Source organism: Colletotrichum siamense (assembly GCF_013390195.1).
Source record: "Colletotrichum siamense strain Cg363 chromosome Unknown KSG_Cg363_contig10, whole genome shotgun sequence".
NCBI classification, from domain to species: domain Eukaryota; kingdom Fungi; phylum Ascomycota; class Sordariomycetes; order Glomerellales; family Glomerellaceae; genus Colletotrichum; species Colletotrichum siamense.
In genome coordinates, this window is record NW_023501023.1 from 2328381 (window position 1) to 2351900 (window position 23520).

At 52.6% G+C, this 23520-nt stretch overlaps 10 protein-coding genes across 10 annotated transcripts; 3 read left to right on the plus strand and 7 right to left on the minus strand.

The window, feature by feature from the left end:
• Positions 1 to 371: 371 nt before the first annotated feature.
• On the minus strand, positions 372 to 1536 carry CGCS363_v014502 (uncharacterized protein; the record flags this gene model as incomplete). Its single annotated transcript, XM_036646351.1, has 2 exons — positions 372 to 952; positions 1005 to 1536. 2 exons carry the CDS (start codon positions 1534 to 1536, stop codon positions 372 to 374), a joined length of 1113 nt encoding a protein of 370 aa, XP_036488306.1.
• A 383-nt stretch (positions 1537 to 1919) lies between these two features.
• nosA (C6 finger domain transcription factor nosA) lies at positions 1920 to 4051 on the minus strand (the record flags this gene model as incomplete). The annotated part of the gene is made up of 2 exons (XM_036646352.1): positions 1920 to 3914; positions 3965 to 4051. 2 exons carry the CDS (start codon positions 4049 to 4051, stop codon positions 1920 to 1922), a joined length of 2082 nt encoding a protein of 693 aa, XP_036488069.1.
• A 3116-nt stretch (positions 4052 to 7167) lies between these two features.
• CGCS363_v014504 (uncharacterized protein) lies at positions 7168 to 7683 on the plus strand (the record flags this gene model as incomplete). The annotated part of the gene is made up of 1 exon (XM_036646353.1): positions 7168 to 7683. The coding sequence occupies one exon, from the start codon at positions 7168 to 7170 to the stop codon at positions 7681 to 7683; it is 516 nt and encodes a 171-aa protein (XP_036488305.1).
• Positions 7684 to 7913: 230 nt separating this feature from the next.
• Positions 7914 to 8504, minus strand: CGCS363_v014505 (uncharacterized protein; the record flags this gene model as incomplete). Its single annotated transcript, XM_036646354.1, has 1 exon — positions 7914 to 8504. The coding sequence occupies one exon, from the start codon at positions 8502 to 8504 to the stop codon at positions 7914 to 7916; it is 591 nt and encodes a 196-aa protein (XP_036488068.1).
• Positions 8505 to 10173: 1669 nt separating this feature from the next.
• CGCS363_v014506 (uncharacterized protein) lies at positions 10174 to 11046 on the plus strand (the record flags this gene model as incomplete). The annotated part of the gene is made up of 2 exons (XM_036646355.1): positions 10174 to 10737; positions 10801 to 11046. The coding sequence occupies 2 exons, from the start codon at positions 10174 to 10176 to the stop codon at positions 11044 to 11046; spliced, it is 810 nt and encodes a 269-aa protein (XP_036488009.1).
• Positions 11047 to 12402: 1356 nt separating this feature from the next.
• Positions 12403 to 13050, minus strand: CGCS363_v014507 (uncharacterized protein; the record flags this gene model as incomplete). Its single annotated transcript, XM_036646356.1, has 1 exon — positions 12403 to 13050. The coding sequence occupies one exon, from the start codon at positions 13048 to 13050 to the stop codon at positions 12403 to 12405; it is 648 nt and encodes a 215-aa protein (XP_036488304.1).
• Positions 13051 to 13932: 882 nt separating this feature from the next.
• Positions 13933 to 14502, minus strand: CGCS363_v014508 (uncharacterized protein; the record flags this gene model as incomplete). The annotated part of the gene is made up of 1 exon (XM_036646357.1): positions 13933 to 14502. The coding sequence occupies one exon, from the start codon at positions 14500 to 14502 to the stop codon at positions 13933 to 13935; it is 570 nt and encodes a 189-aa protein (XP_036488309.1).
• Positions 14503 to 14523: 21 nt separating this feature from the next.
• Positions 14524 to 14964, minus strand: CGCS363_v014509 (uncharacterized protein; the record flags this gene model as incomplete). The annotated part of the gene is made up of 1 exon (XM_036646358.1): positions 14524 to 14964. One exon carries the CDS (start codon positions 14962 to 14964, stop codon positions 14524 to 14526), a length of 441 nt encoding a protein of 146 aa, XP_036488887.1.
• A 589-nt stretch (positions 14965 to 15553) lies between these two features.
• On the minus strand, positions 15554 to 16690 carry CGCS363_v014510 (uncharacterized protein; the record flags this gene model as incomplete). The annotated part of the gene is made up of 1 exon (XM_036646359.1): positions 15554 to 16690. The coding sequence occupies one exon, from the start codon at positions 16688 to 16690 to the stop codon at positions 15554 to 15556; it is 1137 nt and encodes a 378-aa protein (XP_036488818.1).
• Positions 16691 to 17941: 1251 nt separating this feature from the next.
• Positions 17942 to 18673, plus strand: CGCS363_v014511 (uncharacterized protein; the record flags this gene model as incomplete). The annotated part of the gene is made up of 1 exon (XM_036646360.1): positions 17942 to 18673. The coding sequence occupies one exon, from the start codon at positions 17942 to 17944 to the stop codon at positions 18671 to 18673; it is 732 nt and encodes a 243-aa protein (XP_036488817.1).
• Between the last annotated feature and the right edge of the window lie 4847 nt (positions 18674 to 23520).

Sequence of the window (23520 nt, forward strand, 5' to 3'; positions counted from 1 at the left end):
AGAACGGTCGATCAAGGTGGATAGGTAGCCATCACACTCCTTGCCCTTCTAAGAAAGCTTCTGACACTGAGAAGGCACTCCTAAAGCTTCACGACTGCCTGGAAAGGCGCTCCGAATAGCGAACGCAGTCTGGTCAGAGAAGGGAACAAGCTCATTGCGATGATCAGATGGGCGGAAACCAGCGATCTAGCGCAAGCCGAGATATGTCTTCCAATTATAATTCATGACAAGGAAAACAGTTCCTGGATGCCGCGAGTCATCTAAACCTTCAGAAGACCAACTTAATTAGCCAAGATCGATCCCTCCGTCCCCAGACACAGGCCATGACCATTTCAGATGGTATCAAACTTCGAACGCCCAAGGCCAATCATTCAAGAGTCCTTTCCGAGATCCAAGCTGCAAAGATAAATCCCTGCATCATTTGCCCCCCAAGAGAGGCCCTCCATACCGTTGGCCTCCAAACCACTGTTCAACTGGCGACGGTGGGCTTCCCAAAGCTTCCAAAAGGCTTCCTGGACCATGCAGAGATCCTTCTCCTTGGCCTGAAGGGACAATGTCGTGCGTGTCTTCAGTGTTTGTTCGGTGACAAAGCGGGTCTGCAGTTGACGGTTTTCCTTTTCGAGGCGCTCAATCCTGCTCGACATGACGTTGCATCTTTCCTTAGATTTGCCCAGAACATCCTCCTTTGCTTCAGCGCAGTCTAGTTCGTCTTCTTTGATGACCGGCGTCAGAGGAATGGTGGAGTTTCTTGGGTATCTGTACGTCGATCCCTGCACGAGAAGGGGATGAATCGACTGTGTGCTCTGCGGGACGACAGGCTGGATTGAGCAGGCTGGGATGGGCTCTTGTACAGGCTCCTCTATCTCTGCAACATCGGCCGATTCCGAGGTTGATGGAGTAAAGATGTCGTCGTCTGAGGATGCCTCGCTGGCGGGGGACTCTGCGTCCATTTCTTCGAAAAATGTTAGTGGATGAAATTCAGCAGACTAAGATGGGAAACCTACCGTCACGCAAGAATCCGTAATTAGATCCGTCAACGAGCATATTTGGACGATCTCGTGAAAGCAATCTTGTAATGTCCACAACCTGTCCGAGGCCTCCATATGCGGGCGCTGGGCCACTCCCCATCCTTTCCACGAAGGCATTTCGAGCAAGGACGAGTGTATTCACGATTCCAAAGGCGAAATGGAGTCTGTCAACCAAGGGATAGCTCTCATAAACTCGCCCGATCGTGGAGTAGAGCGAGTGCTGGATTAGTGACTGATCAACATCGGAACCGAATCCAGCGACGAAGACCCCCTTTGGGAGCCTGCCCAGCTCCTGATTAACGACGTTGAAGTAATACATGATCTTTAATTCAACGCTCCCCTGGGTGTCGAGAGCAGAATCATCGAAGAAAATTCCGAATAACTCCAGGCTGCGTCCAGGGAAAAGGTCTTTCCACTTGTCGATCTTTGGAAACCTCAGGCCTGGAAGAGAGTGAATATATGGATGATCGGCCCATTTGAGCTTCTCAACTGTCGATGTTTCGGGCATGACGGGTAGGAGCTTCGGCGAGCGGTGTACAAAGACTGTAGTGATTTTCGGAGATGGCGGGAGAAGGGATGTCAATACTGCAGCCTTTCTATCTCGTACCCCAGCGTGATCAGGGTCTCTACGCGAAGATTTGCGGTCTGCGGAAGCGACGGCAGTGTGGTATATAAGCTCGTTTCTTGACCCTCAAGGTTGCCCCAAATCGCCAGAATAACGCCATTTGACCTGGATGGCAAAACAACACCAAGTTGCTAAGTGCCACCACAACCTAGTTCAGCCCGGCTGGAGACGTCAGCGCACCCATCGCAGCGCAACATGCATGACTGACCAGTCGACGAGGTTCTCTCTCATCCTGTCGAGCGTCGAGCACAAAGCCCAGAATGCCATCACCTCTTATCAACGGAAGCAAAGCAATCCATGACGAAGGTTTCCCTGAAGCTGCCTTTGCCATTGTAGTCGCCAAAGCCTGCCATCGTATGCGGGGTGAGGATACACCAAGGATCAGAGTCCTCCTCTACCCCCGTCATGAAGAATCTCATAGCCCGCCCACGCAGCTTTTCCCTTAGCCAGTACTCCATCCTTGCCTTCGTGTACACCCACGAGACCATCTCCGGGGCCGTCAGCCCGTTGGACAGGACCTTCGGGATCAAGTAGTCGAGGATCGTTCTGGCGAAATTGGTGCTCTCGACCAGGAGTGCCACCCAGCGGACGAGAACGTCGATACGAAGCACCGTGAACTGCTGCTTCTGAAGCACGTTCATACCGCAGATGATGCCGAGGGCTACTTTGCCCCACGCCTCCGTTGCGGCTGCTGAGACAGAGGGATCGTAGACCGAGCGGAGGTTGCTGATGCTCATCCGAGAGATCAGGTACAACAAGTAGTCCATGGCCTTCGTGCTGTCGGTAAATCGGTACGTGATGACGGGCTCAAAGGTGGGACCGGTAATCGTGTCCCCGTCGGAGCCGACTCGGACGATAGGTAGGTCGCAGTCGCGCAGGCCTTTGTGCCATGAGTCGAGGTGCTTTGAGAAGGTATCGCATTGTTCCAGCACTTTTTCCGACGTCAGATCCTCCTTGTAAAAGTCGCCTCTCTGAAAGTTGCGGTGGTCGGACTTTCTGTTGAGCACGGAGCAAAGCCATCTGGCTGCCCTCTCAGACGCGCTTGATCCCTCAACAGTGTTGTCATTGAGGAAGCTGGCCTCCATAGCGTTTCTTGAATAAAGACTGAAGACTCTGGACATGACATCTCGGATCGCCAGCTGAGGGTCCAGGAAGCTTGCGCTGTCGTAGTTGTCGACGGGGTTGCTTGACTTGCGGGTCGGCGTATACGTGTACCGGATGTCGTAGCGGAGCATCCGCCATGCTTTGAAGAGGTTTGGCATTGATGATGCGGCAAAGTCCATCTTTGAGGCGATGGCGTCGAGACCGCTGGCGTGGTTCCTGAGGCCAAAAGCCGTGCCCGCCTCCAATTCGTGGTACGCTAGAAGGAGGGCTGCGCCGGCCAGCTCCTCGCTGCTTTTGTTGGATCGCTGTATTTGCAGCTGAAGGTCCTTCACCGCTGTGTCGTAGTAGACCCAGACGCATTTGTCGTCACATATCCGCCGCAGGCTCTGAAAGTCCATCGGTAACCGCTCTGCCAATTTCAGATGGCTCGCGGACAGCGCCAGGACTGCCGCTCGGAAACAGCTGCTCGATTGGAACAGGTTCGAGAAGGCTAGCGCGACGGGGATTGCGGGAATGACGTTTGTGTCGAAATGCTGTACAAGTGACTCTTCGAGGGGAAGCGAGATCTGGAGGTCGGTGGTAGGTTCGCCCAGAAGGGACTCCTCGGCAGATGATGTGTCGAGAGGCGAGTCTTGAGACACGAGGAACTCGTCCCAGTTAGCAGGTGTCAAAGCCTCCGGTGAACTTTGCCGCGGTGAAGTAGTATCGTCGGAGGCACGCCCAGGCAGCGGAGTCGAAAGGCTTTCGATGACGGTACCCAGCACAGGAGCGACTTCAGGGAATACCTGCGACGGCGCATTGTTGGGGATATCGAAAAGACCCCAGGGCAGCGCAAACGCGCCTCCAGACCAGGCTTCAGTCGACATGAAGTTGGTAGACGGTGCCGGCACCGGAGCAGACGGGGCCTGAGCGCTGAGTCCCGGTCCGATGACGATGTCTGGGCGAACAACTTCGGACGACGCCGTCTCCGTGGCCGTTATGCGACGCTTTCTCCGCGCATCCTCATGTCGCAGCGCCGACCACCGAGCGGCCTCAAACTTTCGTGACGACTCTGCGGCCAAGGCCGTCACGTCTTTGAAGGCGACGGGGCGATCATAGCCGCTGCACTTGATGCCGCGACGGACGCAGGCTGAGCACTCGGGGCGCGTCTCGTCACACTGCAACAGGTCAGCTCGCGGTCGTTTGCAAGAGATGGGCGCGTACTGACCTTGCGTCGCCTTGTTTTGCAGTTTTGGCATCCGGTCCGTTTTCGGACGATGTCTGTCTTCTTGGGTCGTGACGATTGCGTCTCCATTGGCGGTCGACCAACAGCTGTGTCACCGCTCAGCGCAAAGGGGTTTTGCTGTCGAGTGCTAGAAAGCTGTCGTTCAGGAATGCGTAGCGGGGTTAAGGGGAAGGAAGCTGTCGATACTTAAGACGAGACATGAGGCCGTTCCGATCTGTTGACGAGGATGGATGGCATTTTGGTCGGTAAGCCGGCAGGCAAATTGAGCCGATGGCGGTAATCTGACTGACATGACGGGATCCAGGATGGCGGCGTCGAGCGAGATGCTCGTGGAGGGCGCAGCGACACTGAACTAGTGGGGGCACAAAATCCCCACAGTGCTGACTCTACGTTGTCGCGGTTGGCTGCAGATAGCGGCGACATAGTGGCACTATGCCTAAACAGGCTCGCGGGTGCGACGCTACTCCTGTTTGGCAGAGCTGTCCGCTGCTTTTCAGGGTTGCGCATGAGAACCGGGCGGCGGCAGCGACAAGATTAAGAATGATGGCGGACGACGATGAGCTTGGAGTTTTCAATAAAAGAATACGCTGTATTGACTACCTGGAATCCAAACATCCTGGGACCCTGACACCATGTCACGTTGTCCGAACCAACCGTGACGCGTCGCAGCGATCGCTTCTTCCACGGTGAACGTAGCGCCATGCTCATAGATCAGCGACTCTACTAGTTTATAGGCCTTGGATTCGGCGTCTGGATTCGCCTGCCTGATGAATGCGTCCTTTAGTAAGTTTCTACACGTGGAGCTGACTCCTGGCTCCTCTGTGGAGTCAGAATGAAGCAACTTCTTGTATGTCTGATTGACATTGAGTCCGTACTCGACGCAGGTTGAAATCACCTCCATCGCTCGTTCCAGTTTCCTGCTGGGTAAAGCGAACAGGTTGCCAGCAATGAAGGCATGGAAGTGTATGCTCTGCCGAGTGATGACTGTTTCGTATGCAAATCCAGCACCCCTTTCCAAAAGCGTGCGTAGAAGATCTATTCGGCCGTGGTACGCTGCGGCCTCAATGGGCGTCTGGAACGGAGGGGGTCCTGAACCACTCCTGAAGAAGGGTACTCTCGTTGAGTATTCCGGATATGAGCCATCTGGCAGTGATCCTGCTTGTAAAAGCGCTGAAAGACCGTCGACGGTTATGCCCCTTTCAATGTGCTAGGTAAGAAGAGGCTCAGAAGTTGTCGTTTTCTGATCGTCGATTGGCAACCCTGGGTCTATTTGTAGAAGAGCTCGTATCATTTCGCTACTGCTCGCAAGATGGAGTAAGGTAATCTGGTCATCACGATCGTTGAACGGCATGAATCGGTGCCATGGTGTCTGCTCTTCAACGAGAAGATCCAGAAGCTCCACGTGGTCGTTTTGGACAGCGTGTTCTACCAGGGTTGGCTGTCGTACATAATCGCGTATCACATCATTGAATCCGCAGGAATGGGTTACTTCGCAGTCGCATTGAATGATTGGATGGCGGAGCCGAATCTCTGGAAGTCGGGATTCAATATCGTTGATCTTATACCCGCGCCTCAATAGGTGTCGGGCGAAATCGACGTCGCCTTTGTGTATGAAAGCCCAAGACACCGCTCGATAGAGGCCACGGGCCCGATCGAAGTCGATAAGAATGCTGGCCGTGGGGATTATTGGGCTACTTTTGTCGCTGTTCATGAGTCCTCCTTGAATTGCTAGCGCTGAGCAGGTCCGATGCAGACTTGATATGTCAGGGAGATTGAGGTGGTCGCAGATAAGAAAAAGACAGTCTTCTGCCAATGTGGTAATGTCGAGTCTCTGATGGGTGTCCCGTCGTGGCTGGCCGAGTGCGTAATCTACTTGCCTGTTAGAAACAACTTGCAGATGTTCGAAGCCTTTACGCACGGCTGCAATAAGAAAAGTGCACCATGGTGACAACCCGAGTTGCTCGATGTGTTGAATCTGATGCTCGACAGAAGGATATGTGACGCTGAATGCTACGATGGAAAAGAATGGATTTGCGGATGTATGGAGGACGTGAACAGACCCGGGAATTGACGTCTGATGCGTGTGGTCTGAAGACTTCAAGCGAGTGGTCAAGGTATGAAGAAGGCTAAGTGGTTGCATCGATTTTCGCTCCTGCTCCCACACCCCATGTGCCTCTCGAGGCTGGCGGTAATTGCCTCCTTTCTCTTACTCCCGCGCCTTGCCCCTTCCTCAGCGTCAACCTCCCTGTGGCGTCGCCGCCTTCCGCCTTTCGCTGCTGTTCGTCCATCTCCAATAGGTTGCTCGTGGCATCCACCACACCAACTGCGACTGCTTGAGATACCCAACTGCAGAAACTTCGACCGACAGACCGACACCTACTTGGACATCGCGATCCTTCCGAATTCTCCCACCTGGCACGCTTTCAACTGCAATAAGGTAATCCGATCTTGGTAGGGAGCCGCACATAGCCCTGGGCAGGAGCATGGCGCCATTCCAAATCTCATCGGCCAAGGTAATCAGCCGCGCACCAAATTGCAGCACTGGCAGACACCAAACCGTCGGCGCATGCCCAGGACAAGACCCCCATACCGTGAAACACTCCACAAGGGCTAACTTCGCAAGCTCTGCGCTCTTCCGGATGCGAGACGCATGTTGTCAAATTAGGCTCACGATCAGCGACGCCACAACCCCCACAGCCGCCGCCGACTGCATCTCCGCAGTGGAGAAAGTCCTCGGAGCCCAACTCTGACTCAGGCCGGACACTTGATGAGAGCGAGGGCCTCGCTAGAACTCGCACAGTCATTGAGAAATGGTCGTGATCAACTTGGATGATTGGACCGGTCGCATCGTAGGTCGGGTGCCAAGACAAAAGCTTCGCGCGAAGGGGGGAAATTTTAGGCAGCCAACGTCGAGATGTAACCGAGTTGCGGCACAGCAAACAAGTTGAACAAGGGTTGCAGTCACCAACCGATAAATCAAAGCGATTGTTTGTTGCAGTTCAGCTGCTTTGCCGCAATCCATTGTTCATTTAAGAAAGCGACGGCCCATTCTGCCCGGCCTTCCAGCCTGCTCTCTTTTCCCCTTGCTGCGCTGATTTTCAAAGACTCCAAGGCATTACTCAAAGACCGTCCCTCAAAGAACTCAAATCCCAGCAACCTCTCCTATCCCTTCAATCATAAACACAATGCAGCTACTCAAAGCCATCACCCTCACCTCGGCAATGCTGCCAGCCGCCCTCGCCAAGATCGACCCCCTCCCAACCTCGACCGACGCAGAGTCGTACCTCTCCGACCACCCAAACCTCTCCACCGTCGCCACCGGTACGCAAGCGACCTCCCTCGTCAGCGCCATCTACAGCGTCGAGAAGAGCTGGAGGGATGAGGACATGTACACGACCATGTACTCGCACATGTGGTCAGCCGCCGCCAAAGCCACCAACAGCCCCGACGTGGTCGCATCTCTGGCCGTGACGGGCTGGTCATACTGGGACACCACCGAGCAGAGCTGGTGGACGGATAATATGCCGGACAAGGAGAACAAGTTTGTGTCGGAGTACATGTCGGATTGGGAAAGCGCGTACCAAAAGGTGATGGCAACAGCAACGGGGACTGGGTCCAAGGGCGCGGCGCCGCGGTGCACTGGGATGGCGATGGCTGGGGTCGCGGCTGGAGTGGCGGCGGGAGTCATGGTCGCGATGTGAGACGTACTTTTGAGAAATGGTTGTTGACTGGTGTACTCCATAAGCGAATGTTCAAACATCATATTCCAAATCATGTCAGAGAGAGCGCGTGATATTAAGGATAACTAGCGTAACGTGCCAAATCAGGCTGGGTTGAGAAGCTGACTTGGCGCTGCCCCCAACCGGGAGTCAAGAAACCTGGGTGTGGATAGTGATGCCAACCCCTCCTGCTGAATTCAACACAACACCCCCTAACAGTTCAAGGCTTCTTCTCGGCGCTGTCCCTCAGCAAAGATGTCCTCCAGCTTTCTAGCTCCCTGACCAAAAAGCACGGGCTTCTCCTCCAAGATCAGGATGATCTTGTCTGTCGTCTCTTGGAGCTTGAGTCTATCAACCAGGGCGCGGGCATCAAGAGCGCACTGCGCCTTGGTCTGGGTCTTGGCGGCTCCTGTGTCGGTGGGCTCGGCAAGGGTGGGCGGAGGAGGGGGGCGATTCTCAAACATGGTCCGGCTGTCGCACATTTTCTTCACGACACGAGCGACAGCTCTAGCCACGTCCAGGCCATGTTCCTTGTTGAGCCGAGCGGCGGTGCGGTCCTTTGAGAGGGCCTTCGTAAGTCTCTTGAGGAAGATTTCGTCGGTGAAGTCCTTTGTCGGGTGCGCGCGTATGACCTTGAAAACGGTTTCGACAAAGAATAGCTGCCGGAAGATGAGGGAAGACTGGGAGAGACTGTACGGCCGGTAGTTCTTATTGATGTGGAGAAGCTTGTCGAGCAGCTTCGCAGGCTCATCCTTGCCGAAGAAGGATCCGTCAGCCTCTCTGCAGCACTCCAGCTGGGACATGTCGATGAGTCGCCAACCTGAACAGAATCAGCTGATGTATTGCGCGAAGTGTGAGTGCGAGTACGGCGAATAATACTCACTCATTTTGACAGGACTACAGCGAGAGACGTTGGTGTGGGTAGGAAGCAGGAGAGAAGCGTGGTCGACTGATAGAAGTATCCCAGGAGGAATGTCGACTGAGGACGAGAGGACCGTATCAACGCGGGACGATGCAGAGGTAAGACGAAAGACGCGCCGAGGAATGGTGATAGGCTTGAGAAGGTGAAAGTCGTTGCTCAGAGTTGGTAGCGATCGAGGATGTGGCGAAGAAGGTTCCCATGTCAGCGTCCTTGTGGAGAAGAAGAAGAGAAGTGAGAGGCTTCGGCGAGCTCAGAAGTTGAGATTTATACTACAGATGCTGGAGAGCCGTGGACCCTTGTGGGGCATCTTCAATCTCACCTTGGGTTCGCCTGAATTCACCTTCAAGCGGTTGAGTAAACGAGCAGTAGGTCGGGCTTAGTTAGGTAAGATAGGCTGTCCTACCGCCAGAAGACCTCACCTTCTGGTCGTCGCGACCCACACATTGGCGATCCACGTCATGGTGAATGAAGCGAGACTGCGAAGAGCCAGCAGCCGCTCCTAGCGCCAAGCGCACGCCCGCCCTTCGGGCTGGGCTTTAAGTCAAACTGTCGACAAAATCTGCCAGAGTTCTAAGGTCTAGTGGTCACAGGATGCATCCGATTGGGGAAAGTCCTTCTAGATAACAGGCATGGCCTAGGGTCGAGCGTTCGATTCCCGTCTCAGGCGGCTTGGATTTGAAATACTGGTCCAAGGTCGAAGTGTGAAATCCTTTCCTTTTGTGATTCTTTTCACTGTTTTTTGCAGCTTTGCATGTTAACACCTACATTTCAAGTTACAGCTGCTGATTAGGTAGGCAGACTGAAGTATTATGTCGAAGCAAGAGTTTGAGTGAACATGAGCTCTGTAAAGGCGTCGCTCCTACTTATCTACCTACCGCTGCAGCAGAAGCTGAGAATACACTTCACGGGTGGTTCTGATCTCGCTTAATCTGGAGCGTAAGGTAGCTCCTTTAGCTTCGCTGCGCTTCACCTCAGGGGCGGAGCAAGGGAGTTACATATAGCTTGGGTAGCCACTAAAGCTGAGGCGCAAAACCGATATGAGGAAGCTCTTCGCTAATTGCCCGCAGCTTTAGGGCCCTTCGAGTATTAGCTAAGAACACTGGGGCTAGGGTAATGTGAGGCTATTCCAGGAGGGCAAGAGCTTCAGAGGGCAGAGGGTAGGAGCTTTAGAGGGCAAGCATGAGGGCACGTGGTGGGAGGACTACTCTCCGGTAGTTGCCCCGAGAGAAAACTCAGCGCTGAAGGTCTGGGCTATCGAAGATAAGAAATATTTTAGACGGGTTTCCAATCCTGCACCGGGCTTGTAATCGCGCCGACGTTGACAACACGTGACCCAAGCGCAAGGTGAAATCCGGATACCAGGAGAAGGCAAAACTTCAAATTTCCACCTCAACACCACAACCACCGTCTTTGCGATCCTTTCCATCAGTCGAGCAGAGATCACATTCAGCTCAAGATTGTCGTCCGAAAATTCCCCGAGATACCCGAGTAAGCTGCCCCATAACCATGCGCCTTCGAGATAGCTAACACGCCGTGAACAAGACTCCAAAATGACCGACGTCGATCTCGAGCATCTCCTTCGCGTGCCCGGCTTGACCTTCAAGGCCGCCGGCCCTGTGCTTGGCACAGGCAATATCGCCGAATCCGCCCTCCGTCTTCTCCAGCTCGACTCTGGCCAGCGTCACCGGGGCGCCAGTCAGCTTTTGGTCGTAAAGCGCATCACCTACTTCGCGCGTGTAGCTCTCGGTATCAGCACGCACTACCCCGATATCGGTCCTAAGACAGTCGCCTATCAGAGCATGGTCACACGAATCGTCACTCTCGACAAGATTGCCCAACGCGAGCATGTCGCCAAGGGCCTCACCATGCGCCAAGCCGTCATGCGCATCGTCGACAACTACCGCATCGCCCGCAAGCACTACGTTCTCCACGCCGACATCGTCAACCCCCCTGTTCCTGTCGCTCGCGAGAATGAGACAGAGGCTGCGCTCGCTACCCGCCAGCGATTCGATTTCGCGCTGCGAGAGATGTGGGGCGTCCTCGGCCAGCTTCAAGACCTGATGACTGTGAGCGGTCAAGCGACTCTGGCTGCGAAGCAGGCTCTGGCTCAGGAGGTCAAGAAGGGAGAGCTCTTGCAGCAGAAGCTTCGTCTCCACGAGAAGGATGCCGAAATCTAGAAGAAGGAGCATCTTACCTCTCGCGACAAGTTCATGGCAGCTGAGAAGAAGGCAACTATCTTGCAGAGTGAGAATGAGGACTTGAAGAAGGAGAATGAGGAGTTGAAGAAGGAGAATGAGAAGTTGAAGGGTTACATCCGGCTCATGAAGCAGGACGCCATGTATGCCATGTCGGCTTTCGAGGTTTTCGAGGAGGGAGGCGTCTCTGAGAATGCGCTCAACGAGCTGGAGGCGATTCCGCAGTGATGTATCAGCGACGACTTGGGGACGGGCTTTTGATACTCAACACCAACAGCCGTTGCATATGGAAGGAATTCGGCTTTTGATCGGAACGAGTGGAGTTCAGGATTGTCCTGTGGTTCGAGCTATCAAATGTCAATGGTTCAGGCCTGGAGTAACATAAATGATCCTACCCATCGGGAACATACCTACACATCCAAATGTTTTTGCCCACACACCGTGCGATGTGAAAGCCGAACTTCTCTCAGAGGCTTCGGTTTGATCATGTGTCCCTTACCTTTCATTTGTCATGTCCCATTGTAACTTTCCGAGATATGAGGGCCCTTTGTGATCTAGTTAAAGAGTGTGGCTCTCCCACACGCAAATCCCTCCAAGATTGTGGCAATGGAGAAGTGTTAGCTGGCCATGACAGATAAATAAGCCCTCGAATTTGAACAATGGCAACCATCCTTTGTCTCCAATACTGAAGTTGGTCATGACAATTGGCTCACCACAAGCCTTTGAACAGCATCGCCGTACCCACAGCAGCAGTACTCAAGTCTGAAACCATGCTGCATCCAGCACATGGTTGGTCAAACGGTTTAACTACCGGCATTTGACATTTCAGCCCGGGAAAGGCCCCGAGGATCAAGTTCGAAACATGGCTAGAGCAATGGCCGTGCGAAAGCCGCCATATAGAGAGCTTGATCCTACTTTTTGAACTTATCTACGTTTGAAAACGACTGTTTTGGGAAATCTGTTCAACCACATCCCTTCTCGCTTGTTTTGCGTTTCGTGCCTCCCCGCCCCCCTCACCCCGCGCCATTCAAGTTCTGTTGAAGGTCTCATTAGTTATAGTAAAATTACATCTTCAATATAATTAGCAATCTCTAATATTACGTTTGCCTGAAGGGGCAGTTGTGCCCGTCACTTTGCCATGTCCTGAACGCTTGCCGGAGGCTTCAAAGGCACTGTGTGTTTCATATGATCGGTGCCACTGCAATTGTCCGAGGTATTACTGCCACTCGTCTATGTACCCTGGGACTGCTGCGTTCTCAATGCATAAGTTCCTCCGAAGCCATGCTGATTGCCAGTGGTGGCTTTCCCAAACCCAGAACCAATGATGTTGATTGAGTGATCTCTCCCTGACTGATTCCTCTGCCGAGATTTCCGTTCCTCCTTCACCCCGATAGTAGGACAGTATCAAAACATTCTCACTCAACCCGTCCGGTCTCTCGTCTTCCACCTCGAACTTATCTTTTGCCGGTTTTCAGGGGCTAGATCGAGGAAGCCTCTCTAGCAATAGAAGTCTTTGAACCATTAGCTTCGTGCCACTGGAAGACTTGTTGGTACAGTTACCTGTGTTCGCAAGAGACAACTTATTTAGCTGGAATCGGCATCGTTGGCGCATGGTGCATTGTTGACCGCACGGTCATGGGTGGTCAGGGCTGCCTTATCTTGCAGAATCTGGGGGACGTCGCGATTGCCATTCCGGAGCTTTCGGCGGTTTCGTCTCTGGTTACGCAGATGAGGTTTTTCCAATTCCTCAAGTTCGTCCAAGTAACCCAACAGGGTGTTGTCAGGTTGAGAATTGTCTTCATCCATGTGTAGCTGAACGTAACTCCTCCGAGCCTTTCGGTAGGTGTTGACAATCCGAAAGATAGCATTCTTGACGCCCCTACCATGCTTTGAACCTTCCTTCGATACAACAGTCATCTTGAACGGAATGCTGCCAAGGCACCTGTCAAGAACCTTGGACCAGAAGGGATGGGAGTTGAATTCGATATCTTTCTCGTCATCGGCGACTCGCGTGGTGTGAAGAAGGATTCGCCACACGTTGAACTCAAATTCCTTATATTCTGGCTTGGGACAGAGTTCGGAAGGTTCCAAACCAAGAATGCGCATGGCCATGCGCGCGATCTTGTCTGAACCTAGACAGGCTCCGGGAGGAAAGTGAACACCCTGGCCATCTAGACGGAGAAGCTTCTCGTTGCGCTCTTGGGCTCGTCTCTGAGCTCGCGAGTAGGTCATTTTTGCTGCGCTGTTGACAGTTAGACGGATCTGCGTCACACACAATGCCGAAAGGTATGGGTCAACATACGAGGGTGGGTACTCCCAGATGGCTGAGTGAGAACGGTGGAAGACGGTGTGGGCGACGGTATGCAGTAGCGGAGGTTGTAGTTGATGAAGTGTGATCAGGAGGTAGGGTGTCGAAAGATGTCCGATTGGGATAAGATTTGTCGGAGAGGATTGCGGCGCTGGTCCTGCCGGTGAAGAATGCAGAAAGTAGACGAGTGTAAGGAGGAAGTGGAAGGTGTGGCTCTTGCCTAGGTACCTACTTAGCCCCCTGGACTGCAACTTGCATGTCGAGGCCGCCTGAAGGCCTAAGGCAGAAACCCCGTCGGATTCTGGAAGGCAGGTGCTCGCCACTCATCCAGTGATCAATAGGGGGGCAAAAGACACAGCACCCAGGCAGCCTGTTTATCAAAGGCGTCACATGTGATGATGTCAAAACCATGGCGAACTTATTGCACTTGTCGTCCTATTCCACTACGTAGCTTCAAAACCGTTCTTCATACTTTGAACTTCAACTTTCCAGCCCATCTTCAACTCATATGTCTTTCCCATCAGCCATGTACCTCCATATCAACTCGGAGTTCAGCCCCAGATAGCTGGCGGCAATGGCATCCAAAGACATCATCTCTGTCACATACTGAAGGTGTGGGAAGTAGAAAGCCAAAGTCTCCCTCATTAATCTCGCATAGCCAGTTTCTTTCTCGTGCAATTCTTTTTCCAGCGCAATGGCAGGAATGCCAAATTTCTTTGTGCTGGTGCTGCCTCGTTGGGAAAAGCCTGTGTCATTCACAATCAGTCTTTGATCCTCTCCTTTCCGTTTGGAGTGTCAACTTACCTTCAATCTTGATCAATGCAAATCGCCTCCGCCACTGTGCTACCACTTGGGCTGGTGAGAGCACGTGCTCTCTTCACCGCGGCAGCGCGTGCGTAGGGGAGCTCAATGCCTTTGAGGGCAGCCTCTCGAGTGACGGCAGCAACCTTTGCCTGCTCCTTTTTGATCGCTGCCTCAAGCTCTTTGACCCTGCCCAAATTCTCGCGGTTCATGTCGAGTACATCCTGCATCTGTTGATTCAGAATCTTGCGGGCTGACTTGTCACCCTGCCGGTAGCCTCTGGCATGTGCCTTCTCATGATCTCGCTCATGAGCCTTCTTCTGTACGCGGAGGATGGCGACACAATGCTTCTTGATTATGGCTTTGTCCTCATCGGAGACATCAAGCTTGTTGACATATTGCTCTGCCTCGCGGATGGTGGCAGGCTTGGCCCTGTGTAGCTTTCGCATGGCAGGACTCATGTGAATTTCGTCATCGTCATCAGTCTCATCGTCATCAGTAGACTCATCCGTGTCGGTGTCATCGTGGGTGGACGACGGAGAAGGTAGCCCAATGTCAGCTTGGGCAGAAGTCATGTTCATTTGCCGCACGATCTCCTAGTCGTGCATGGCTTGATGGAGCTGATGGACATCCTTCGCCTCAGACGAGTAATCGAGAGGGGCTTCGAGCAAGGCTGCAGCTTCGTTGGGGTAGGTGCTTCTGTACTGCTCCCAGCCTCGCTGGTAGGTGTCGATGAGGTATGCGAGACGAACCAGGACTTTGGCGTCGGCGTCTGACATAGCAAGATCATCGCGAAGGTTCTCCTTGGCCTTCTCCCAAAACTTGACGGTGTGGAGGCTCAGGGTGGGTTCATCGCAAGCAAGTTGAGTAACGACGTTAACTATCATGGTGAGACGGAACGCGAAAGCGCCGATGGTTGTGTGAGTGTCGAGATGCAGAATGGGGAGCAACTCATCGCCGTCGTAGAAGAATGTCAGTTTGAACGAACCGTCGAGGCTGAAGCCGGGAAGATCGGCAGGAGCGGATGACAGAGCCATCACTTCGAGCTGGGTGGGTCTTCGTCTGGTCCAGACCGTGGCGAGTAAGGGCTGTGGCCAAGGTGCGATTGAAGATTGATGGCGATGGTGAGTTTTCAGCCAAGGCTCCAAGGCTGAGATGGAAGTTGGGAAGGAGAAGATGGATCAGGACGGTCCAACGAAGGGGATGTGAAGGCATGCGGTTAGATGGACTAAGGTACCCCAGGTACCTTACCTTACCTAATTGGGATATGGGTCCCAGTTCGGACCCACAAGCGCATTAGTGTCACGGTGCATCTTGCCCAGGCTTGAGGTGGTCGCGACTCCAGGTCGTTCGTTTTCTTGCGCTGTTAATTGCCACCTAACGTCGAGAATCGCGACGATGAAAATGCCACAAAGATTTGATACTTGATCTCTATTCTACAAGCTCATGTGATGCAATGCAACCCCTTCATGATGACTACTTCCCCATTCTGGGCAGGCACAAAGAGTCCAATGCTAACCTTCCTTCAACATTTCAGGTTCGTACTAACCTCCTTCTACCTTAGTAGAGACCTGACGAGTCTAAATAGGAAAGCACGTCTCGAGTCATAGATATGTTGGATATCGTTCAATCATCAGTCAGGTCGATAACCTCAGTCTCGTCTCGAACCGACTTGGAGTCGTTGGACTCGTCCTTGTCGGTGTCCTTGTTGGTGGCCTTGTCGGCGCCCTTGTCGGCAACCTTCGTCTCGGGGCTCTTCTGGGCAACACTGTGATGGTATGCAGTGCTCTCGGTCTTGATGGTGACATCATCATCGTCGGTGTGGCCCTCACCGGTCTGGAGCTGTCCCTTAACGACGGTGACCGCCGTATCCTTGACGAGGCTGTCATCGTTGAGAACAGCAGCAGCGGCGTCCTGATTCGCTAAAATCGCCTCGTACTTGACAAGACGGGCCTTGAGCTCATCATTCTCTCTCTCCATGTCTCTGATCTGACGGTCACGGCCAATGTTGTCCATGGTGGAGCGACGCATCATCTCCCGCTCCTGCTGCAAGACATTCTCAGATCGGCTCATCATCATCTGGATGCACATGTCCCAGCCGGAGCTCCAGTTGGCAAGAGAAGCGTTCTTGAACTTCTTGTCGCCCTCTAGCTGAGCGTAGTATTGGGCAGCAGCGGCCTTGTGCTCGCGCTCCTCGAGAATCTCGAAGCCTTTCATGTCGACCGTGGCGCGGAAATCGCCGCCCATGACGGCATTCCAGTCAGCTATGGCAAGATGAAGATCCCAAAAGACATAGTTGGTGCCAACAGGACTGGCCACAAAGCCCTTGGTGCTGTGGGGGTGGTCCTTGGCATACTTCAGCCAGGCAGAGTAGTAAAGCTCGACAAGATACTTCCACTCCCCAGTCTCTTCATTGGTGGCAGACGCAAAGATTGAGTCATTGGTCAGCAGCTTTCGAGCCATGGGCCAGAATCCGGGCTTCTCCACGTCCTTGGGCTCCAGACCGTATGCGTGAATGTTTGTCAGAGCCGCTCGAATGATGCTGGTAAGTCTGGCAGCAAACTTCTCCTTCCTGGTGTGGAACGGGCGGTGGTCGGGGTCGAGGAAGACGAATCGGAACACAGCCCGATGTCCGGTATCGATGAGATGCTTGGCCAAGTTCTTGTGCTTAGTCTCGAGATGGATTGTGAAGGCGAAGCCATCAATCATCATGGACTTCTCCATCAAGGAGAGGTTGCCAGGGTTGAGGTTGGACTGCGACATATTGATGTGAGGGATATCAATGTGAACTGAGTAGAAGGTTAGCAGGCTTGCAGTTTTGAGGCTCACGAGTATCAGATATTACCTTCGTGAAGTTGCTTGGAGATAAGAGACTTCGCGATAGGGGGAAGGAACCTGAACAATGGTGACTGGGACAAAATGGCAGTCGTTGCAGTCGAGCGTGCTGGAAGTATGCGGATGAAAATCGGGTCGAAAAGTCGAAGAGGAAGACTAGAGACGACGGCGGGAGAAACCAAAGATGACAACGTTGGAAGTGGACGAAGTTGAGATCGTGCACTTACGCGGTGGTGTGGAGGCAAAACGGCCGTTGACGCTTGGGTGAGTTGAATGAGAGGATATCTTTCCGGCGAAGGGCTGCGGCGAGGCCGACCCAGGAGGTAGGAACATCAAAGCAGCCCAAGTACGCGCCTTCTGGAACTGATAGAAACTCGAAGCACACGCGGCACCGGGTGAGGTGAAGTGAAGTGGAGCATCCTGCCGCTCAAAGGTCCCCATAGGCCGGCACCACCTTGTGGTATGGTATATCAGTTGGGTACGTTCTGGAAGCTGTCACCAAATCGGGGCTTCGCCAGCCACTGGGCCACTTGGCCTAGTTGGTTGTGCTGTTGCTGCCACGGGTAGCTCGGGCTCACTCGACACATGTGAATGAGGTATCTTGCCTGGCGGGGTACTAACATTCGAAAGTCGTACTGACCTGCCTACTCAATTTGGTATTTCTTTTTTGCAACTTCATTTTTTGTTTTATAATAGAAAAAGGGTCGGATTCTGTGTTTTTGCTTCTGTGTCTGCCATCGTTTTGCTCATCTTTACGTGGAGGATTCGCGGTTGGGTGCTCCACCCTGAAGCTAAAGTGCATTTTGACCGGCCACATCCAGTACGCCCTAGTAACTTAGCCGTCACCCATCCCCGATAGGTAGGTAATCTCGACAGGCACCGGTATCAACGTTCTTCCGTACTACAACTGAAACTCGCGTACCTTAGGTACCTGTTGATGGACGCGAGGCAGACTCTTCACATGCCACGCTCCCCGAAAAGGTAGTGGTCTCCATCATTGCTACTCCAGCCATACTTCAGCGACCCAGCGACCGTCGCTGTGTCTCTACCATGGCGTCTGAGCCGAAGAATCCTTGCGAAAAGGCTACATCTTCTCGTCTCCTCCAGTACGTTCAATTTCTTGGAGTAAGGTTTCATGCTGATAAACTCACCTCGGACACTAGATGCACCGCCAAGAACATGCAAGAGCGACGAACGCAAGGCCTAGACCCTAGAGAACCCAAAGACATACGAACCAGCCTTTCTGTCTTGAGAATGACCGTCACGAAACTCGAGATGGAAGCCAGGGCCTACCAGGAGGCCATCAAGAAACAAGATCTCCTTATCGGAGAAGCTTTCAATATCTTGCAGGACCCATCATCTGACCATCCAATGCGACAGACTCCTTCCAACATCGCCAAAAGCTCCGCAAAGTCCTGGAAAGCCTCATTGGAGCACCTTTGGGACCTCTACACAGAGCGCGCAGCTCTCAGAACCAAGCTTATGAAGATTACCGAGGACAAGAAGGCGGCGGAGCGTTCAGTGCAGGCACTCAAGAGCCTCACGATCACCAAGGCCAGCAAGAAAGCCGAAACGCCTACGGGAGATGCTGTCGCGACACTGGCGTCTGCCATGGGGGATCTTACTCTTCACCCTGTGACGACACCTAAGATTGAGGACGCACAGAAGAAGCCGTCTGATTCCAAGCAGCAGAGCAATCAGATCACGCGTTCCAATTGCGGAAATCTTGGAAAGCCTGAAGCGAGGCTTCGTCAGACGACAGAGCCGTCGACCGAGAAGAGGCGAGCTTCCCATGGAAGGTATTCTATCCGCATTGTGGAGGATAATGAGCCCTGGAAGACATACGGCTACCGGGGTGACAACTTTTACGATCACTACGACCGCATCCGTGCGCTGGCTCGGAAGCGATGAGCTCACGGGCGGTCGAAACTCTTACAGACATCATCACGCCCGTCAACAACAACGGAAACACGGTCACGTGGGGGAAATCACATGTTAATCCTACTCTTCGTGAGCAGCAGTCATTCGTGCTCTTCATGAGCCATGGTTATCAGTACTCTTCATGAATAGCCCTCTGGGAACTGGGAGGACAAAGGTAGCATTATAGATTCATCGGCGTAACTTTCAAAGAAACAAACAGTACCACCTGTTTTGTGACCTTTCCTGCTACCAAAACGTCTAAACAATGCCCGAAGTCATTGGCTGTATCCCCATGGAAAACATCGAGTCATGGAGGTCCTCTTCACCGCTCCCCAGACGCCCCTAATAATCAAGCCGACTGACCAAAGGCCCTTGTGCGAGTACGTATTCGCATCATTGGCTTCAGCTTTCACTTGGCAACATAACTAGACGATGAACCTGTTCTTGGTTTTCGAGTCTGCCTCCCTTTGAGCAAGAAGGCTCCGATGGGTCTGGGCATACTCGTAAGGCTCAAAGAGTCCCTGCTACGGGAGAAAAGTATCATCATTACTATGTTCGGGAGGGGACCAGCCAATGTTGTGTTGTGCGCGTTCTCCTACCCCGATAGACCCCTTGGTTCCGCTATTCAAATCTTCATCTCGGTCTCGCCCATATGGCCAATCCGGACCTTGCTGGCAAAGCCGTTTGCGGTGGAGAGATCCTGGAACAGGGAGCCAATGTATGGTCCGTAGTGATCTGGCTGGTGATTCAAGCAAGCTAGAGTGACGATGTTGTCGGCTTGGTTGGCAATAACATTGCTCGCATTGACCTTGCTCACATCATTGCTAGACTTGAAAGGCGCCTTGCTACTGTTGCATCGGCCATTGGTCTAGTCTGTGACGAGTGTGTTCTTCAAAGACTCCCGAGCTGCGGGACCCCGAGCTGTCGGACGTTTGGAAGAAGTGTGCTCTTGAACGCAGACTTCAACGCACCCACTGTATTCGTCTTGAGACTGATAGAGGCTCCATTGCACCTTACAGCACTTCGCACAGCAATCCATGAAGACCTCTGAAGAATGAGGTAAAAAAGGAATCGTTCTGAGGGAAGGCGATGAACATATCTGAAGCGTTGAGGCGTCAGAGTGATAGAAGACACTCCGACAGTCGGCTCGAGAAAAACGGAGGTGCCGAAAGTAGTGTGCGTTGACCTGTTTGGTGACTCTGAGGGAGCGACTTCCTGCGAAGATAGTTGAAGGCGGGCAAGCCGGCACGGCGAAGGAGATATCGAGAGATTGGACTTGATGTGTCCAGAGAAACAGAGCTTGTGCATTGCTTGAATTCCTCACAAGGCCACTCTGGATCTTTCTCTTGACGTTTGCTTCCACAATAGATTCCTCCGTCTGACCGGTCAAAGTAGTGCCGCCGGATCATCCTCATCATTGCTAGACTTATGGTCGATCTTATTCTGGTCTGTATAAGAGGCAGACTCCAGTAAGGTGGAAGACCCCTGGTCTTATCCACAAGCCTACGTGGAATGAAAAGGGCAAAAAGCAAGAATGGAATAAAGAAGTTTGACACCATGATGCGCGATCATGTAGCACGTTAAACGTCCTTGTGGGCCTAGATTGATGCACATGAACCTTTATGGTGACGATACCATAAGCTGGCCACAAGCAATAGCCTCTGCTTTTCTCGTAACTACCATAGAGACCTGAATTAATCCCTTCTTCTCTCTCACGCACCTCACGCCGCGCTGAAATCAGCCCCTTGCTAGAGAGAGTGGCGAAGCCAAGGTTCTGTGTTGCCTCCAGGATGTCATCGCGACAGCGGACAATCATAGACCCCAGAGATGAGACGTTGAAGCTCAAGACAGCAGATCGACAAGGACCCCCTCATGGTTGTATGTATCGGGAGCAGGTATGCTCGCATGTCTCAAGGCCTCATCCCGTTCCTCGACCAATGTGATGATCTCCTCCGCGTGGCATTTCTTTTCGTAGTCCAACTCCTCCTTCAGCGCTTTCTTCTGCTTCTCCGACTCGTGCAGAGCAATCTTGCCCTCGTGGACGTCGCGAACAAGGATCTCGAAGGCGTGCTGCATAGGGTAGTCGGGTCTGACCGGGTTGGCCAGTTTCTCGACGCCGAGACCCATGTCGTTGGCCAGGTTAGCAAGTGCGCCCCGTTCGTCCGTCGCGAAGCTGATCTTGGCCGTCGTAGCTTGAATCTCATTGTGGAGCTTCAACACAATTGCCTTCAGGCGCTTGATCTCGGATTGAAGGCTGGCCGAACTAGCGCCGCTTAGCCGTGTGGCAATTTGTTCGATGGCGTGAAGGGTCGTCTGCGTTTCATCATGAAGTATGAGAGTCTTCTTGAGGGTCCACTCGAGGTCTTTGATCTTGCAGCCGAGATGATGAACATAGATCAAATCCCTGCTGGCAAAGAACTTCGAGAAGTGAACTGTCTTTTCCATCTGGACAAACCACGATGGTCGCTGCTGATGTCGATGCTAGGCCTGAAGCTTTTAGTTCTACGCATCTAAGGGAAGGAAGGGCGACGAGAGACGTACTTGGACACCAAGGGACAGTCGCCATTAGATCTCCCCGGGGGATGATTCCATTCTATGGTGTTCTCAGCAGCGCCGGTGGTGCCGGGGATCCCGGTAGCTTGGCTGGACCTGGTGTATCAGGAGAGAAATTCCCGTTGTTGTCTGCTGGTGAAACAGGATCAGAGAATGAAAAACACAAAGAAAAGTAAAAGCGAGGCAAGTGCATACCAATTTGGCAGAATCGACATGGAGTTTTCACCGGCCTCAATCTCTTATCAGCGGTAAATGGCTCCTTATCAGTTGATTGCAAAGCCCGGCAGGGCGAGAGCATCTTATCTCGGGCTGCCAGGACGTCTTCGCTCACCGCCTCGGCAAGCCTCTTTTCTGCCGGTGGGGCCTCGATTGTCCATCACCAGCCACATTGAGCCTTTGATGTGATCGTGCACATTCATTCTGTTTTGCGCAAATTCAGCTGCTGCAGGATTTCAACAGCTGCTAAGCTGAGTGACACTTTGATGCCACCTTGCCATGGGGATTTGCGTCGCAACCGCACTGTTTCCCAATCATCCCCCAAAACCAGCTGCAACCCACCGCACTCATTTGCGTTTGCGTTACCCGAAACCCCTGTCAGTGCGCGATTTATCGCCCCTCAAACGGGCTTTTTTTCGACGTCAATTGACCTCTTCTTCGACAATTGCGCAACGCGCGGCGCATGCGCATAAATAAAAAAGATACCTCTAAGATTAGCGAAATCAGGGCTATCGATTGGTATACTTTTTGATCGGGTACATCGAGTTTTTAGGAAGTTCATTTTTGGGCTGAAAATGGGCAAAAAACGACGAAAACTCTATTTTCGAGCAACAACGCGTTTTTTTTTCGAGGACGAACGCGAAAAAATCGACTTTTTATAACAGCGATGCGCCCGATAAAAAAGTATACCAATTAATAGCCCTATTTTCACTGATCTTAGAGGTATCTTTTTTATTTACGCGCATGCGCTGCGCGTTGCGTAATTGATAGTTTTTTCTGCTGAAAACGCCCCTTTTTTGGGCTTTTTTGGCCACTGCGATGAAAAAAGGCCGTTTTGGCCCCCAATTGCGACAGGGGTTTCGGGTAAGGCAAACGCAAATGAGTGCGCATCTTAGCGCAGAGCCACAGTGCTGCTTTCGGTGCAGCCGCAGTGCATGATTGGCACGCGACATGGGTGGCGCCGAAACCTTGCCCTTGGCGTGCTTGGCTCCACCACCTTGATTCAACGACAACGCCATCTGGAATAGAATTTTGGCGATCCTGCGTAGTAGGCGTGCCCCGTCCAGCAACTGGTCCATCAAGAACATCAGGGTTAAATACCCGATGATGGCGAGTCTTGCGGAACGAAAGTGAACACTGAGGTTCGTCTACTCACAACAGACAAAGGTACCAACCAAGTGGCTGGGCGATGCAAACTAAGCATTTCAGCGCTTGAGTCTACCCGAGCAGCAGCATCAAGCCTTCGTTCGCTTCGGTGGCGCAATCCCCAAATTATACGCACATGCCAAAGAACAATATGCTGAGAAACGAACTAGGTAAACACAAGTTGCATCATCAGCAATGACAAAACGCATACTTGCGGAAAACAAAACTTGAAAAGAAAGAGTCAAAAAGAGTCAAAAAATTCAGTTCAACCCTTGCTCTCTGGTGGACCAGAGTGGTACTAATGAACCGTCGCGGCATGACCTGCAAGCCGGGGCCCTACGACTGCACCACCCGACTCAAACCAGCTCTTTTCCCCTAGGATTGCTGGGAATTCCCGACCGTTTTCTGCTTAAACCCCACCCTCCAGTCCCACGTCCTGGATCAACCCACTCAACCTATCTCACTTTAATTCTTGCTCAACGTGTCAGAGCCTGGACGTCTCAATCGATACTGGTGCGAGCCATTGGACTTGAAAATCTACCATTCTCTTTGTCGACCTTGACGTAAAGGAAGCGTCGCTAAAAGAAAATATCAACGAAGTTTTTCAACGGACACAAACAACACTAAGTTGGAGAGCGAAGGGAATTAGCAGGCGTCAAAGCGGTTATGGCTTCTGTCATTTCGTTCAAGTCAATCTAATCCTGCTTCGAAGACCATCCAATCCCTTCCGTATTCCAACCAGTATGACCAATTCTCATGATGCCAAACGTATCAGGGACATGGGATGAGGAGTCCAAGAGCCCTTCTTACAAACAAGGTGATGTCTAGAAAGGGTACGGGCAGTCTTGCATGAACTCGTCGAGGTCATCCTCCTTCCAGACGCGCTCTCTAAGCTTGACCTGCTGCTCGTTTAGAGCCGGGAG